A 17,132-nucleotide genomic window follows, 5' to 3' on the forward strand; every position below is an offset into this window, starting at 1 on the left:
TATGGAATAAATGGAGCCGATCCACCCGATGAGCTAATGCCATGTTCTCTCAAACGCAGTAGAGAAATGTCCATAATTCGCACCGCATGAAGCCCATTCTCTCTCCCCCAAGAGAGCCGTGCCATTTCACCTCATCTTTTCTCCGAGGGCCATCAGGAATATTCTCCTGTTTAATGAAGTACTTACAATTACGCCGCCACTTAGTACAGCAGGCCATTATGTGCATATGTAATAAACGTGCACAAAGCACCTTTTTAGGTTATGTAAGAGCGAGCACAAAGAAATGTGGATGGCCGTGTTGATATTTTGTCAGGAGCTGGACTTGACCTCCTTCATGCCGTGGTGAACTCTGTGTTTTCACTAATACACGGTCGCACTGCTGGGGGTGGGCAGTGGGGCTTTGCACCGCGAGCAGGCTAAATTGCATTACAATTATGTGTCATAATAATCATGCCATTGTGTGGGGGGTGCTTGGAGGGAACAGTCATAACAGGGACCCCCTAATAGAAACTGAGGGCAATGGTCACATGCCTGCGACTATGTTCGTCATGCCATGTTACATATGCTCTCGACACAACCAGAGTTAAGAGGCTGTCAGTCAGTCAAAGCATGCTACTCCATGTTGTTTTAGTAGTGCTAGCTTCAAGTTTGATGGCCCTCGTTAGCTTATAAAATTAAAACAAATTATTTGTCCCAGACATGTTTTCAGGCAAGTAGTAAGAAGTTGTTGCTGCTGGATGCAGTACTCTCAGTGTGAGAGGTTTTTTTTTTTCTGAAGAAGAATGTGGCCCTTTAGCTGTTGAGCGAGGCTCACCTGAGTAAGTTTATTCTGGTCTCCGGCCCACCACCTGCTGGGGCCACTGGGATAGCAGAGCAGAGCGCTGGAAGTGGAGTCTCAGTGTCATCTTCAGTTATTTTTAGGCCAGTATTTATTATTGTTGGGTGGCAAGGGAGGAAAGAATGCAAAAGAACTCCGCCCAAAGCACTGGAGCAGAGGAGATTGGTATTTACAAAAAGCAGCAGTGAGTGAGTGTGTGTGAGAGAGTGAGTGTGTGTGTGTGCGTGAGTGTGTTTGACAGACCAGATGGGTAAGGGCACACTAATCAGCAGGGACTCTCAGGCTGTTGTTTTCTCGCTGGTGGCCCTACTTTTTTTGGTCTCATTTGCAACCTGGTCCTTAAGATATACATGCCAGTCATGTTGCCTCATCTGCTGTGTTTATTTTAAGTAAACCATTACGCTCATTCAGGTCCACATGAAGTTCTGGAAAGTTCTATTCCTGTTTGCCTTAGTGTAACTCCAGTGTTGCCAAGATCACATAGCAGTTAATAAAACTTTCTACCCCTAACCCCCCTCATTTTCCCTCTCTCTTCTCTCACTCTCTCTCTTTCTTTCTCTTCCCTCTCTCTCTCACACCCCATCTGTTTCTGTATAGGGTTCTCCTCCATTGCACCTCTGTTTGTTCCCTATGTGCCCCCGATTGAAACCGTATGACCCTGTGTTGTAATAAGTACATATTACCTTTTTCGCGGATGAAGTCTGCCAGCGCTTTGTTTATGGGCCTGGCTAGGCTGTGGGTGCTTTGGCCATGTGAATGGGATGACTCAGCGATGTGAAGTCAGACTGAAGTCAAGAGGTATAAAAAGACAATCATCTTATGGAGGTGTAGGGGGGGATGGGGGTCAGCAGGTTCTCTCACACGTGAAGCGCAGCACGTGTCCGATGTGGCCGCCGCACCAATTACCGCCCGGTGCTCGGCAGGAATGGAATCGGTTCTGGAGAGCACTTTTAACGGTGGCACCAATCACCACACAGACGCCAGGTTAGCGGTCTCTTTTTCCTGGCGGGAGGCAAGAGGAAGAAGAGAGAGTGGCCAGGGTATCTCTGTCAGTGTGACTCACGCAGATCTAGCCGTTTAGGCTCGTTTAGCTCCTGCTGCGCCACTGGGTTGTCATGACCTCTAGCTCTCTTCCTCTCTTTTCATCTTTCACTCCTTTTTCTAAGTTTCAGCGTTCACCCTCCCCATCGATTTTAAATAGCATTGATTCTGTGCCTGCTTTCCTGTCTGCATATAGATGTGGTCAAGACTATAAGTGTGGTCTTTCTCTGAGATGATGATTAAGCGGACTGAAGAGGGGATTCTGTTTTTAAGAGGACGTCTTGCTGTACTCTATGCTGAGAGTATTATAATTGATCCTGATGAAGTCTATAAAATCGAGCACTGAGTGTTCTGTTGGAGCTGAACTTAGAAATGAGGAGGAGGATTTTATTCCCAGTCAGTGCTGATGCGATGATCTCTTCTCAGCCCCAGAAAGAACCTCCAGTCACTGCGCTTCTCATTCCGTGGCACCAGACGATCCTTATCAACAGAGGTCTGAGGAGGGCGGTGTGTGTGTGTGTGTGAGAGAGTGTAAGCTGAGCAGGGAGAGTGAGGCACCTCAAACCACACTGGACTCTCTGTGCGTCCCTACCACAGAGCTCCGTGTGACCTGCGAGCCTTTGACCGAGCACTGGCCCTTTTTTAGATTCTTACGCATAAATACCTTGTGGCCTCATCTCAATCTCCCAACAGCAGCCCAAAGCCAGAGAATGCCGTTTTGGTTAATGGGAGATTCCCAAAACTTTAATAGTGCTGCCAGCTCTGCCTCCATAGACATTCCCAATTAACTGTGCTGCATTGGCTGGCCTGTTAGAGGGAATGTTTGCCATTCACTTGGTTGTGCACAATTACTGAGTCTGCTTGTGGCTTGCTGAAGACGTCCACCCCTGTCTTCCCCCTACCGCTGTCACTCACAGAGTCCTGCTTCTGCTTCCCAGGGGCACGCCTGATGTACAGCCTGCCGTGGACACAGTACAGTCCCTCATGCAACCACAAAGTGTAGCTTCATGGCTCCATCATGTGGTGTACATTTGTGTGTGTGTGAGAGCGTGAGAGTGAGAGAGAGAGAGAGAGAGAGAGAATCACTGCAGTAAAGTACAGGCTTTTATCTTGTCGTTGGAGGAAACACACAGTTATGTGGCCCAGTGTGCAGATGCAAACCAGTAAACAGGAAACTCCTATTTTGATTAGGGCCAAGCCAAATTGCATCACAGCGTGCTTTGTGTGTATGTGTGGGTGGGTGAGTAGGAGAGAGAGAGAGAGAGATAGATTACTGTTTTGAATAAATGGATTACCATGTATGGTTCTTATAATGCTGATGGCTATCTTTTAATGGTTGGTTCCTTAACTGATTTGTATACTGTGTAATAAGCTTTTTATCAAAAGAAATATATAAGACACATGTGTGGTGTACCATATGTTTGTTCCACATGGTCCTAACATTGCTGTCTCCCTCTGCAGGACATGAGAAGACATGTGGTGATGACCTTACTGGACACTGAACAGTCGTATGTGGAGTCTCTGAGGACACTAATCCAGGTGAGAGCAGGGCTCAAGTGTAACACACACACACACACACACACACACACACACACACACACACACACTCCATATATGAAGCAGGTTTCTTTCACAATGCAAGCAAATTATGTCTGCTATACACATACAACACATGCGCGCGCACACACACACACACACACACACACACACACACACACACACACACACACAAGTACACACACACAATCTGAGTGGAAGATTGGAGGTCACGCTTTGATGGTCTGCCCTCTGTACATTTGTAATCCCCATCGAGTGCTATGTGTGGCCTCATCTCCTTTTAATTTAGGATTGGATTGACCCCACTGCCCTTCTGCCGACCTTTGATAACCCATGTTATATAACAGCAGACTGAATGTGGCTTTGTGTGTGTGTGTGTGTGTGTGCGTCTGTGTGTGAGAGTATTTGTGTGTGTGTGGTGATGTTAGAGCATATGTGTAAGTACTGTAGTCCATTACAAGCCTCTTCATTCCCAGTGTTTTCAGACACTAGTGATCCAGCAGAATAGTGTAGGCGAGAGCTCCCATCCGTCCTTACGGTGATGTTCTCCGCTGACTCGCTCGTTGCTAGCGATTGCGTGTGCAGAAAGTGGCTGCTATTGTGGTGGCTGCTGTTCGCGTTGTCACCATGGCTACAAGGTGAGCAGGGACTGCAGTGAGGCACATCAGTGTCCTCCCCCGCCTCCAAATCCAACCTCCTTCAGCAAGCAGTCCTATTGGTTGTTCTCACGGTTTCTTCTCATCATGCTGTGAGCCCATTGGTCATGTTTTTGTGTCATTCATCATGACTAGCTGCTCCAGTCACCATGAGCTCATTTACATTCCTAACTCCAGATTGTCTGACCTCAGCGACAGTATTGTTTTCGGAGAAAATGGACAAGCCTCCGCGCTCACCCGCAGGGTAATGACTCCCTTTCTCTGCGTCATGTGGTCCCAGCGTGCCTCTCATGCTGGGACACACATGAGCATGAGCAGCTAGCATGCTGACAATGAGCCCCATGTCATCTGCTGGTTCAGCCTGAGACTCCCACAGAAGATGAGTGCTGCTGGGACACTGGTTGTGGTAGTGCGTGTGTGTGTGTGTGTGTGGGGTGGGGGGGGGCTGGAGAGAGTTTGCTGCCTCTGCTGTGGCTGCTGTGGTGGCCTGCTGGAAGCTAGGAGGATGGGGAGGGAGGGTGGTTGTGGCTGTGGGGGCGTGCTGAGCTCATCTGCTTTCCCCGCTTCTCCTGTTTCTCACACACACACACACACACACACACACACACACACACACACACACACACACACACACACACACACACACACACACACACACACCAAGATGATGAAGGATTTGAATTTTTGGAGAAATGTGTGCTTTTAAGAGCATGGGGCACTAAAAGGAAGAGCAATTGAAGGAGTGCATCACATTCCCTACACGTGTATGTGTGTCAGAGAGAGAGAGAGAGAGAGAGAGAGAGAGAGAGTTCATATCCTGTGCTTTGAAAAATGAAAGGGCAGATACTTTAGGCCTGATGTGCCTCAGTAAAGGCCCCATGGGGGGAGGGAGGTATTTCCTTTCATCAAGCCTGTCCCAGAGCAGCCCATGTATGCACAAGTATGCGCACACACACCCACACACATGTATACGTGCACAAACACACACCCACACACATGTGTACGTGCACACACACACAAACACACACCCACACATATGTATACATGCACAATCACCTACACACATGTATACTCTACACATACTGCATACTGTATACACACTCGAGTGGGTCATGAAACCTGTTTCATATGTGGAGCTTACATTCAGACAACAGTAACGACCTGTTTATGATATAGAAGGATTCCAGTAGAGTATGCATGTTTGTAATTTTCCACATACACACATGTATACTCTACACATACTGCATACTGTATACACACTCGAGTGGGTCATGAAACCTGTTTCATATGTGGAGCTTACATCCAGACAACAGTAACGACCTGTTTATGATATAGAAGGATTCCAGTAGAGTATGCATGTTTGTAATTTTCTACTATCTAATACTGCCTTGATTGCATTACGGTACGTTATTTTATGACTGAAGGCGTAGTAGTCTTCGCACATGAAAACATGCCCAGTCTCAAGTTCTCAGACATGGTTATGTCCAGCTGTCGTGTCCTTGTGCTGGTCAGTTGTGGAGGTGGTGTTCTCTGTGCCCTGTGTGACAGGGTTACATGAGGCCGCTGAAGCACCCGGAGAACTCGCCACTGGTGGACCCCTCCCTGGTGGACGAGATGTTCTTCCAGATCCCCGAGATCCTGGACCACCACGAGCAGTTCCTGGATCAGGTGGTGAGCTGCGTCAATGACTGGCACGACAAGCAGATCGTGGGACACCTCCTCGTCGAGTCGGTGAGTGACCGCTGATCTGGCCGTGCAGGTGTGATTAGATGATGTGCGCGGTCGTTGCCAAGCTGCTGAGGGAGAGCTCTGGGTTTGAGCTGGCTGACTCACATACTTCCTGTTGAATCTAAACCCTTATTTGACCAACATCCTTTTCTCCATGGAAACCAATCAGTATTATTGCTATGATATGTAACATGTTTATGCTATCAAACACAAGAAACACCTTAGTGTTTGAGACGGAGAGGTGGTAATATTTAATGGGAAGAATGACAGGCATGATTAGCTGTAAAAAGCACCTCTGCCTCTCGGCTTATTAGTTTGTCGGTCCTTCCAGCTACATGTTTTTATTATCATTCTCTACAGAGCATAATGTCCAGATGGGACTGAAAAGATCACTTTAGGAAACTGTTTCATGCCGTAACAAAGGCATCCATATTTATTATCCTTTCCTATGAAAGTTTTATGAACTATCTACATCACATTGCTCAAACTCCAGCCATACCATATACATTCAACTTGATTACACTCATTTATGACCTGTACAGCATCATCCAACATTTCATTGTCATATATTGGCTATAGTTTGCTGGCTCCACCAGAAAATCAACAGTATTGAAAACTAGGGCTGCAACTTACTTACTTTATTGTCTATTATTTTATTAGTTAATCAATTAGTTGTGTGATTAAAGTCAGAAAACAGTGGAACATTTTTGTTCAATATTTCCAAAAGCCCAAGAGTATGCCCTCAAATGCCTTGTTTTGTCCATACACCAAATGTGTTTAGTACTGTCCTAGAGGAATAGCCTATGTGAAGTTGAAATATTCAAGTTTATGAAGGTGCAATCAGACAATTTTGAGGTATTTTCCTTAAAAATGTCAAAAACTGACTAGCAAATTATTATAGTAATTGTTGCAGCCCTATTGAAAGCATTACATTTTGTCCCTACATTTAATGTGGAGGTGTGATTTTGATAGACTGCACTCACATCATTGCCCTCATCAAATCCTTATTCAATTCACAGGCTCAGCAGAGCTAAGCATAAATCTGCCCTGCACCGTAAAATCATATCACTTCTCCAGGGAAGAACATTTAGTCAATGGGTACAAAACTCTAAAAGCACGTCCAAAATGTGACTGGGTTGAAGGCAAGGTCACCTCAACCTCACAGTGAAACGTAAACTATTCAGTCTCTTAGCACTCTCAAGACCAAAACATCTAGAAAGCGCCTACTAATTATGTGAAAATCATCATTGAAATGACTCTGTTGCAGTGTGGGGTTTTCTTTGTGTATTTTGTGTGTGGGAGGAGGCCAGTGATGGAGACAGTCTGTATTTATGACCCTGCTTTGTTCAGGTTCAGACAGCCTGTGTGTGCCACAGCTTGTAGTCAGACACACAAGCCCAGGGTGAGCTCCACACGGGAGAGCGGTGCCTCTGCTGCAGCACTCAGCGGTGGGCCTCGTCACAGAGTCGTTAGCCGCCCACGATACGTCTAATTAGCGCCCGGCCCCTCCCCCCCACCGACAGCAGCGGGTCAGTGGGGGAAGGGTGGCATCAGGGGCAGTGCAGAGGCGTCACACACGGGAGAGGGGCGCGCCTGTGTGTCTCCCCGTCTGCCAGGGTGGAGGTGCGTGCCATGCACATTACCCATCACCCACCACCCACCACCATCTCCATCCCCCCAATCTTCTGTGTCTTTCTCCTGAGTCTATGTCCGTTCTCACGCAACTCTCCAACTCCCCCATCCACCAACCCCCCCACCCAGAGGCAGCCCTCTGTTTCACCCCAGATCCACACCTCCCCGTGCCCCAGGGAAGAGGCAGGAGCCCCCTGCGGCCAGCGCTGCTTATGAAACAGGCTTATAAAACACCGGTCAGGCTGGAGCCTGCTCAGCGCACCGTCACTGCCCTGCTGCTGAATGAATGAATGCATGTCATCTCCCTCCTCACAGCTGCCGAGTGGTCAGGTGCACAGTCAGGTGATTTATATATGCATCCGTTTTGACCCGAAGGACAGCCGCCTGTGGCCCATATCTGGCCCTCGTCTGGCATGTTTCTAGTGTCCTATCTAGTGGCTACCTGTATATCTGAGCTTCCCCAGCCATGTCTCAAATTCCTCCCTGTGTAGTCTGTACTCCGAGTCCTCACAGTGTAGGAAAGCCTGCTTCATGGAACCCTGCCTAGTGGTTAATAAGTGAAGCTCCCCTGGTGTGTGCTAGTGGTGTCTGAAATATCCCCAAAGAGCCGGTTATCTAGACAGTGAGCCGCCCTCCTCCTCCTAAGCCCACTTTGGCGGGGGCACATCAGTTCAGTTCCTGCTGCTCGCCATCATCTCTTTCTCAATGGAGGCTTTGTTGAAGCCAAGAGATGGAGAGAAAGAGGGAGAGAAAGAAATGGTGTGAGATGGTGTTGGTGCGTAGAAGGAGGTGAATGGCCAGTGTCACCTTTTCTGCCAAGTCTGCCAAGACTCAGATCACCCCTTCTTCTTTTTCATGAAAAGAAGAGAGAAGAACAACCTTGCTTGACTGGGCTGAATTGATCCTATATCATGAACTACAAGAAAGTGAAAAGCATCGGAGTCCTCAAATTCTGCGACTAGAATGTTATTTTCCGTTTTTTTTTTTTTCTTTTAAGAAGTTTGAATGAGAGGAAAGTGTTCTTTTGTAGTTTAACATGTGGGCCTTCTTACTCCTGTTTTCTTCATCCCCCACTACCACAAAGGTGGAATGTGTGTGTGTGTGCGTGTGCGTGTGTGTGTGTGTCCATTTTTGTGTTTATGAGTGGGAGTGTGTCTGTAATCCCCTTTGACCCGTGTAATCCGTGTGTGTGTGGCGAAGGAGCGCTCAGGCCCTGTGGCCCTACACAGTTTTGACATGCCTGTCAGAGAGCGGCGGGGTGAGGGAGAGATGGAGAGATGGAGATGGAGATGGAGATGGAGAGGGAGAGAGAGAGAGAGAGAGAGAGAGGAGAGAGAGAGAGAGAGAGAGAGAGAGAGAGAGAGAGAGAGAGAGAGAGAGAGAGAGAGAGAGAGAGAGAGAGAGAGAGAGAGAGAGAGAGAGAGAGAGAGAGAGAGAGAGATGACGTCTCTGTCCTCACGGGCAGCTCAGCATCCACCAGCTAGGTGGTGTGTGTGTTTACAGTATATACCTCTGCGCTTGCTAACTCTCACTCCTCGCCCTCTTTCTCTCTTTAACAATGCACACACACATGTAAATAGACACCAGTACACAAACGCGCACACATACACACACACACACACACACACACCACACCACACCACACACTAGTAGACCTGTAGACCTGCAGGGTACTTTACACACTCATGTAAATAAACACCAGTACACACGCGCACACACACACACACACACACACTAGTAGACATGTGGACCTGCAGGGTACTTTGCTGCATGTGCTGTATAGTAGGTGGAGCAGCAGCCTTCTCCATCAGGTCTGTGTATGTTGTTGAGACAGAGAAAAGAGAGTGGGATTAGACAACATATCAAATGTTGAAAATGAAAATGTTGACTATTCCATGGAAATTATATGTTCATTTTGAATTTGATGCCTGCAACATGTTTCAAAAAAAGTTGGGACGGGGTAGCAGAATGTTTCACAACTAATTAGGGTAACTGGCAACATGATTGGGTATGAAAAGGGGCATCCCAGAGAGGCAGTCTCTTAGAAGTAAAGATGTAGAGGTATTTATTACTCTGTGGAAACCTGTGTGGACAAATGGTGAAAAACATTAATTCTTAATGAAGTGCCATCTGAGGTCCAAAAGACCACGGCCATCCAATATTGTTTTTCAGCTCTATCCCTTGTTTGCAAAGATTTCTCTGGATTCTCTGAATATTTTAATGATATTATGTACTGTCGATGATGAACTTCCCAAACACTTCAGACCTGTTTCTAATAACCATTGTCTATGAACACAGTTTGATACTCAATTCACAAATGCTAGCTAGTGTAAACTTTAACATGCAACAGCCAAAGTTGTATTTAGACATGATACAGAAATTTGGGCTAAAGCGGAGAAGTATCCAAGTATCCAACCTATCCAACTTGTTTTAGTGCTCAGTTCGAAACCCAACATCTATGATGGTGTGTCGGTGCATTAGTGCCTACAGCATGGGCATATTGCACATCTGGGGCACAATCAATTCTGAATGATGTATACAGGTTTTGAGCAACATATACAGCCATCCAGGCAATGTCTTTTCCAGGGAAGACCTTGAATACGTCAGGAAAATAATGCCAAAATGAATTTTCTTCTACAGTATTTCTCCAGGTGCTAAAATGGCATGTCTGCTGTCCAGACCTGTCAAATTAGGTGCACCATGGAATGAAAAACATGATTTAAGAATACCCCATACTGTTGCACAACTGAAATCCTATATCGGGCATCCTATATAACATTTAATTCTCAAAACTCTACCAACTGGTCTCCTCAGTTCCTAAACATTTACAGAATGTTGTTAAATGAAGAGTTTTAAATTCAAAATGAACATATATTTTCCATGAAATAGTCAACATTTTTATTTTCAACATTTGATATGTTATCTATGTCCTTTTTGATGCTAAATATGGGTTTATGAGATTTGTATATCACTTTCTCTCTCTGATTTGGGGTTGTCGTCTTCTCTCTCTGTCTCTCTGTGCTCTCTTCTCTCTGCCTCATGGCTTGGATGTTCTCCCTGACTCCTCTTTTTTCTCGTTTCCATGATTTCTCTCAGTCTTTTTTTTCTGTCTCTTTGCTCTCTCTGGCGCCTCTTCTACGGGTGTTCATCCCTCCTTTCATCTCCTCCTCTCTCCTCTGTTCTCTCATGTCTTTTCATCCCCTCTCCCCTGCTGCGTCTCTGTACCTGTGATGTGCTGCTGCTGCTGTGTAAACTGCCTCCCACTCACAGTGACAGCAGAGGCGTTAAGGTGTCAGCGACTCCCGTGATGAACGGCCGTCCGCCATCCAAGAGCCAGGCTATCACAGCACGCAGACACACACCGCTCTTTAAAGACCTCCTCGCAGACTAAACACAGCAAAAAAGCAGTCACCACACACACCTCCTGACCGTACACAGATAGAGGAAAACAGGCCATGATGGAACACACACTACATGAACTTGGCCTCCAATCACAAGCTTGAGGGCCATTACGGTCAGCGTTCTCAGCAGTTTGGCGTGACAGCCCTCATCGTATGGCCGTTACATAACAGCCTGACCTTTAGAAATGATGCTCTAGAGTGTGTATGTCATGTTTTCATTGTGCTGTCTCTGTTGCTCTCTCTCCCCCACCACCACACACACAGTTCTCCAAAGAGATCCTGGCCAATATTTACTCTGCTTACATTGACAACTTTCTGAATGCCAAAGATGCTGTGAGGATCGCCAAGGAGGCCAAACCTGCATTCCTAAAGTTTCTGGAGGTACGTTTTGTGTGTTTTAAAGTACACATGTGTGAGAGGTCAGTTTAGAGTGTTATATCTCTATATGAGAGCTCCATCTCCCTCTCTCTTTCTCTCTATATATATATATATTTCTCTCTCTCCATGTGTGTGGGCGTAAAAATGTGTGTGTTTGTGTGATGTGTGTACATGCTTTCTGCAATCATATATAGTGAGGTTCAATGGAAAGAGACCATCGATCACTGATTCCTGGAGGTGGAATGTTTGGCAGAGTTCAGTGAATTCAGTTTCAGCTGGCATTAAAGGGTCAGACATTTCTCTTGAAGGATTTTGTCAACTTGCGAAGTTGCAAGCAAAGTATGAATCAAGACTTGGAAAAAAAACATTCCTGCAGAGGACTCATATTTCTTGGATGTAGAAAATGCCTCCAGACATTTTGTCAATGACACAGTCTGGGGCTCATTTTAAATTGGTCTGCGTCTCAGGAGGTTTCGCCGCAGTAGAGCAGAGAGGCAGCGAGGCGCATTAAGACCGGACTTATAAAAACAATTTCACAAGTGTTTTTGGCTAGGACCTCTCATCAACTTAAAGTGCTCAGAATTTCCGAAAACCATTTATGCTGCTTGGCCTGTCTCCTGCCATAGTGTGAGTCACTATGCCCCCTGGTGGCTGTGGTCTACAATTACACTAATTAAGCTTTACTCTAGGGGACACTAACATCACCATAAGGAAGATGATGCCCACTTGAAGACATAGGACTCTAACTCTGCTGACTATAATTCTATAATAGAATCTATAATTCTATTCTGACTATACTATAATTCTGCAGAAGAATCTGTGTTGGCTGAGTTCTGATGTATAAGTATTTAAATACTTGCTTGCGGTCCTTTCTGTCCGTTTCTTTTTTGTCGTTCTCTTCTTTCTTCCTCTCTCATCTGTTTCTCCCCCTCCTCTAATGTCAATCCAGCAAAGCATGCGTGAGAATAAAGAGAAGCAGGCCCTCGGTGACCTGATGATCAAACCTGTCCAGCGCATCCCTCGCTACGAGCTGCTGGTCAAGGTAAGTCATCTGTACATCAGGGCACATAGGTTATCAGAGACTGTAGAGCTTGCATCCTCCCTGTACTGAAACATTTGTGTGTGTGTGTGTGTGTGTGTGTGTGGTGGGGCAGGACTTGTTGAAACACACCCCTGAGGACCACCCTGACCACCCATTCCTGCTGGACGCCCAGAGGAACATCAAGCGGCTGGCAGAGCGGATCAACAAGGGCCGGCGCAGTGCGGAGGAAGTGGAGCGGGAGACCCGCGTCATGCAGGAAATCGAAGCCCACATCGAGGGAGTGGAGCATGTGAGACATCAACTAAACATTAAAACATCGCTCATATTACATTTAATGATAACCACACAGCACAGAGCATCAATCATCAACTAAGAGGACTAGTCTTACGTCACCGAATTTAATCACGTAAACCTTCCATAACCAACATACCACAGCCTGACTGATATCTGTGTCTGTGCCAGCAAGTATGATGCCGTATCACTGTACCCATAAGAGCAGAATTGGACCCTGATTGTTCTCAGAGTCAGCCCCTGGGGTGATCTTCATATGAGTGATCCTGTTTTCTCCTCTAGATCATGAACCCTCAGAGGAAGTTCCTGCGTCAGGAGATGGTGATGGAGGCGGTAAGTGTGCACATTTATACACACATTTATATGTGCAGAGGCGCTTGAGTGCACTCTTCCTGGGTGCTCTGTGCGTCTGAATGGGGTTGAAAATGGCTCCGTGGTGACTCTGGCTTCCTCCCCCTGGCACTGTGCAGAAAACAGTGGGCGGGAAGAAGGACCGCTCGCTCTTCCTCTTCAGCGACCTGCTCATCTGCACCACGCTCAAGAGGAAGTCTGGCTCTCTGCGCCGCAGCTCCATGAGCCTGTGAGTACGCACACACACACACACACACTCACATACTCACACACACACATGCGCACACACACACACACACACACACTCACATACTCACACACACACATGCGCACACACACACACACGCACACGCACACGCACACACACACACGCACAAACACACACACACACACTCACACACTCACACACACATGCGCACACACACACTCACACACACACTCACACACACACACACACATGCGCACACACACACTCACACACACAATAACTCAAGCACTCACTGTTGCTCATACACACACTAGGTTTAATAGAAATTTTATTGTAGGCCCTGTGAGTCTATTATTATAGCACTGGTTTACAAGCCTTCTAATTGACAAACATGACAATTTTAGAGAACTATTGTTCACATGCTGAGGTCCATTTTAGCCTCCAATCTAGCAAAGCTGGAAAAAGAATCATAGACAATTAGGTTTAAATGTGAAAATAAGAAATGTTGAGTAAATTATTGAGTGGTTAATGTAATTACTGGACTTTTTTACATTTTTTGTGTCAGGGGGAAACATTGATTGTAGCGGAAGTATCTCTAAACAAAACACTCACAATAGCACATAAACGAAGAGTACTCTAGTGTACCTTCAGATGGATTTTCTAGAAGAGTATAAGTATATAAATATATATTCTTTTGATCCCGTGAGGGAAATGTGGTCTCTGCATTTATCCCAATCCGTGAATTAGTGAAACACACTCAACACACAGTGAACACACAGTGAGGTGAAGCACACACTAATCCCGGCGCAGTGAGCTGCCTGCAACAACAGCGGCGCTCAGGCAGCAGTGAGGGGTTAGGTGCCTTGCTCAGGTGCCTACTGGTCGGGGTTCGAACAGGCAACCCTCTGGTTACAATTCCGAAGCGCTAACCAGTAGGCCACGGCTGCCCGTAAGAGCTAGAAGAAAACTCATAAATAGCACTCTCTGATACATCGTAGTAATTTGTTTCAGTTCATAATGTATTTTGTGTAATGATTTTTGATAAGCCAACCATGCAGCATTACCTTATTATATATTATGTGATGGTTTTTTAACGCTTTGTTATGTGACCACTCACCTGTATTCCTCCTGTCTGGATTCCCACAGATATACAGCGGCCAGCATTATTGACACCTCGAGTAAATATAAGTTCCTATGGAAGCTGCCACTGGAGGATGTGGAGATGGTGAAAGGTGAGAAAAGCAACTTGGTTATAAGTAGAGGATTCTGGGAGATTGAGTTTAAGAAAGATTGTTGTCTCATGTTCTGCTTTGGTTTCCTCTTCTACACATAGGTTCTAACCAGGCCACCAACAGAGAGAACATCCAGAAGACCATTGGCCGTTTGGATGAGGACTTAAGCACACTGGGTCAGATCAGCAAACTATCAGAGACACTTAGCTTCCCCCATCAGGTAAGCGACACAGAGCCTCCTTTAAATTCACATACTGTAGGTAACCTGCATAAAGTTTCTTACTCTACCACCCTCTGGCACATAGTACTGTTGTCCATTGTCCACATTTTATGTTGTGAATTGTAACTGGTTTCTGTCTCTCTGTGTAGAATCTGGATGATGTGATTAAGGACCTGATGGCCGCAGTGCACAGGGAGCTGGCTGAGAAGCAGTCTCTGGCCTTCAGCATGACATTCCTGCCCACCAAAGTGGAGCTGACCACCGCCTCGGCCGAGAGCACCTTCATCTTCGAGTTCAGCAGCCCAGAGGCACGCAGCAACTTTGAGCAGGCCTTTGAGGAGGCCAAGAAGAAGCTGGGTAAGAGAGGCACCTCCAGCAGTAGGCCATTGCAATAAAGACATACTAACTGAGAAATTCAGGAACCCTGGGGTTTACATAATCTCCTTAACATCCCATTTAGTGATTCCAATTTAATTGCAATTTTGTGTTTTTTTTATCTTCCAGATGTAAATCATATGATACTCAGGGACACCGTTATTCCTTTCTGTTGCTGAGTCCAAAAAAAGTATTTTATTGGGAATACATGCTGTCTAACTGTCCCCTGTTCTTTATGTGTTTGCTCTGTGAAGCCATGAACAAAGACCAGTGGGACCCAGAGTTCCTGAAGGCCATCCCCATCATGAAGACCCGCAGTGGGATGCAGGTGAGACAGACCATCCACTGCTCACCTCTACAGAAGATCTCCACCAATACAAGTCCCTGTAGGTCCAGACTCCTGACTCTCTAACCCTCTGCCGTGTCCCTCCAGTTCTCCTGTGCGTCTCCCAGCCACAGCTGCCCTGAGAACACCTACGAGGTGTGGGTGTGCAACAGCGACGGCTACGTGGGGCAGGTGTGTCTGCTCAACATCCGCGACGAGCCCACAGTGGAGGCCTGCATCGCCGTCTGCTCCGCTCGCATCATCTGCATCGCAGCTGTGCCCGGCCTCAAGGGCAGGTCAGTCACACACACACACACACACACACACACACACACACACACACACACACTTAAGCCTTCCCAGCATGCACCTGTCCTGTTATATTTCCAATATTACTAAAGCTTGGACTTCATGTATTTATTTATAATGTCAAACATTTATATACTTTTGTTAATGCATTACACTAAATTCCTAAATTAAGTATCAATCTATATATCTATATCTGCTAAGTACAGTGGATTACATCCTTGCATGTTTAATGACTAAAGTCTGCTGACCACTTCAAATGAACTTGGTGTGGCGCTGCTCTGATGACCTGTGTCCTGTGTGCTGTGTGGAGTAGGGAGCGTGTGGAGTGCCCCCCAGCAGCTCCAGCTCCAGAGTCCCATGCTGCCCCGGCCCCCCCCTCCACCCAGCAGCAGCAGCTGCACATCTCCATCTCTGGCTCCTCCCTGGAGCTCAGTGAGCCTCCGGCCGGAGCCAACCAGGAGCTGGTGCCCTTCGACAGCGACGACACGGACGACGAGGACTCGCCCAGCCCCTCGTCCACCCTGCAGAGCCAGGCCAGCCACTCCACCATCTCCTCCAGCTTTGGCAGTCAGTTGACCTTGACCCTCACTCAAATGATTCAATTGTTAAGCTTTACCAGCTTTTTGTGCTTAAAACTAAAAGTTCTGTAGAAGGATATCACCATTTTATACACTGTAAATCATATATATATATATGATTTACAATATATAAAATTAATACAATGAACTTTTGAACTATTGAGTTTTGAATTCCCCCTTTTAGTTTTTTCTTTGTTTACCTTTAATGAGCTGATTAGATAGTCACCTAAGCTCTGTTGTGATTGGCTGTGTCTTGTCCAGATGACGAGGGTGCAGGCTCCAAGGACATGGCCACAGAGACCACCAGCTCGGAGGAGGAGCCTGAGTTCCCGGTGTCCAGCGCGTTCGGACCGCCGCGCCTCAGCAGCGACAGCCCCATGGACGGCCGTGCCATGCGGCGCTCCAGCCGCGGCTCCTTCACCCGCGCCAGCCTGGAGGACCTGCTCAGCATCGACCCCGAGGCCTACCAGAGCTCCGTCTGGCTGGGCACTGAGGACGGCTGGTAAGACCTCAGTCCACCCCCACTGGAGCACTCGAGGCCCTCGTCCATTTCAGAGCATATTTCACCTCACCAGCTGTGCTTTCTAATTAGCTCTGTCCATCCTGTCTGGCCCCCTGCTGTACTGTATATAAAACAGACCATTTGCTGGCATCAGTGACATCAACAGAATAACAAATGTGTCCATTTCTATTATGAAATCCTGCTGTTTTCTGAGGTGTGTTGTTGTGAAAGCGGCATCATGGAAAAGAACACAAGTGATTGTGAGTGACTGTGCTGACGCAGACTCGTCTCCAGTGATTAGTAATTTCTGTTTGGAACAGATTTCTCATTGTTACACAACTAGCTTACCAGAAAGCTTGACGGCGTAACATGAGCCATGTGTACGTACACCTTTCAATCATGGAATCTCTCCTTTCTTCCTCTTTCTCTCATATTCTCTCCATCCATCGTGCCAGAGCTTGACATTTA

The 17,132-nt window shown here is 46.7% G+C and overlaps 1 protein-coding gene across 1 annotated transcript in view; it reads left to right on the forward strand.

Annotated features, from left to right (window-relative positions):
* Positions 1-17,132, forward strand: part of LOC121683675 (rho guanine nucleotide exchange factor 17-like) — a 77,021-nt gene that overhangs the window by 53,707 nt on the left and 6,182 nt on the right. The window contains exons 2-15 of the mRNA XM_042063409.1: positions 3,341-3,418; positions 5,641-5,823; positions 11,118-11,234; positions 12,181-12,273; positions 12,386-12,562; positions 12,847-12,897; positions 13,035-13,144; positions 14,270-14,355; positions 14,457-14,575; positions 14,725-14,932; positions 15,205-15,278; positions 15,384-15,571; positions 15,898-16,151; positions 16,424-16,664. Of these exons, the coding sequence (XP_041919343.1) occupies positions 3,341-3,418; positions 5,641-5,823; positions 11,118-11,234; positions 12,181-12,273; positions 12,386-12,562; positions 12,847-12,897; positions 13,035-13,144; positions 14,270-14,355; positions 14,457-14,575; positions 14,725-14,932; positions 15,205-15,278; positions 15,384-15,571; positions 15,898-16,151; positions 16,424-16,664 (1,979 nt within the window). The remainder of the gene's footprint in view (positions 1-3,340; positions 3,419-5,640; positions 5,824-11,117; positions 11,235-12,180; positions 12,274-12,385; positions 12,563-12,846; positions 12,898-13,034; positions 13,145-14,269; positions 14,356-14,456; positions 14,576-14,724; positions 14,933-15,204; positions 15,279-15,383; positions 15,572-15,897; positions 16,152-16,423; positions 16,665-17,132) is intronic.

Source organism: Alosa sapidissima, chromosome 15, assembly GCF_018492685.1.
Source record: "Alosa sapidissima isolate fAloSap1 chromosome 15, fAloSap1.pri, whole genome shotgun sequence".
Lineage (NCBI taxonomy): Eukaryota > Metazoa > Chordata > Actinopteri > Clupeiformes > Clupeidae > Alosa > Alosa sapidissima.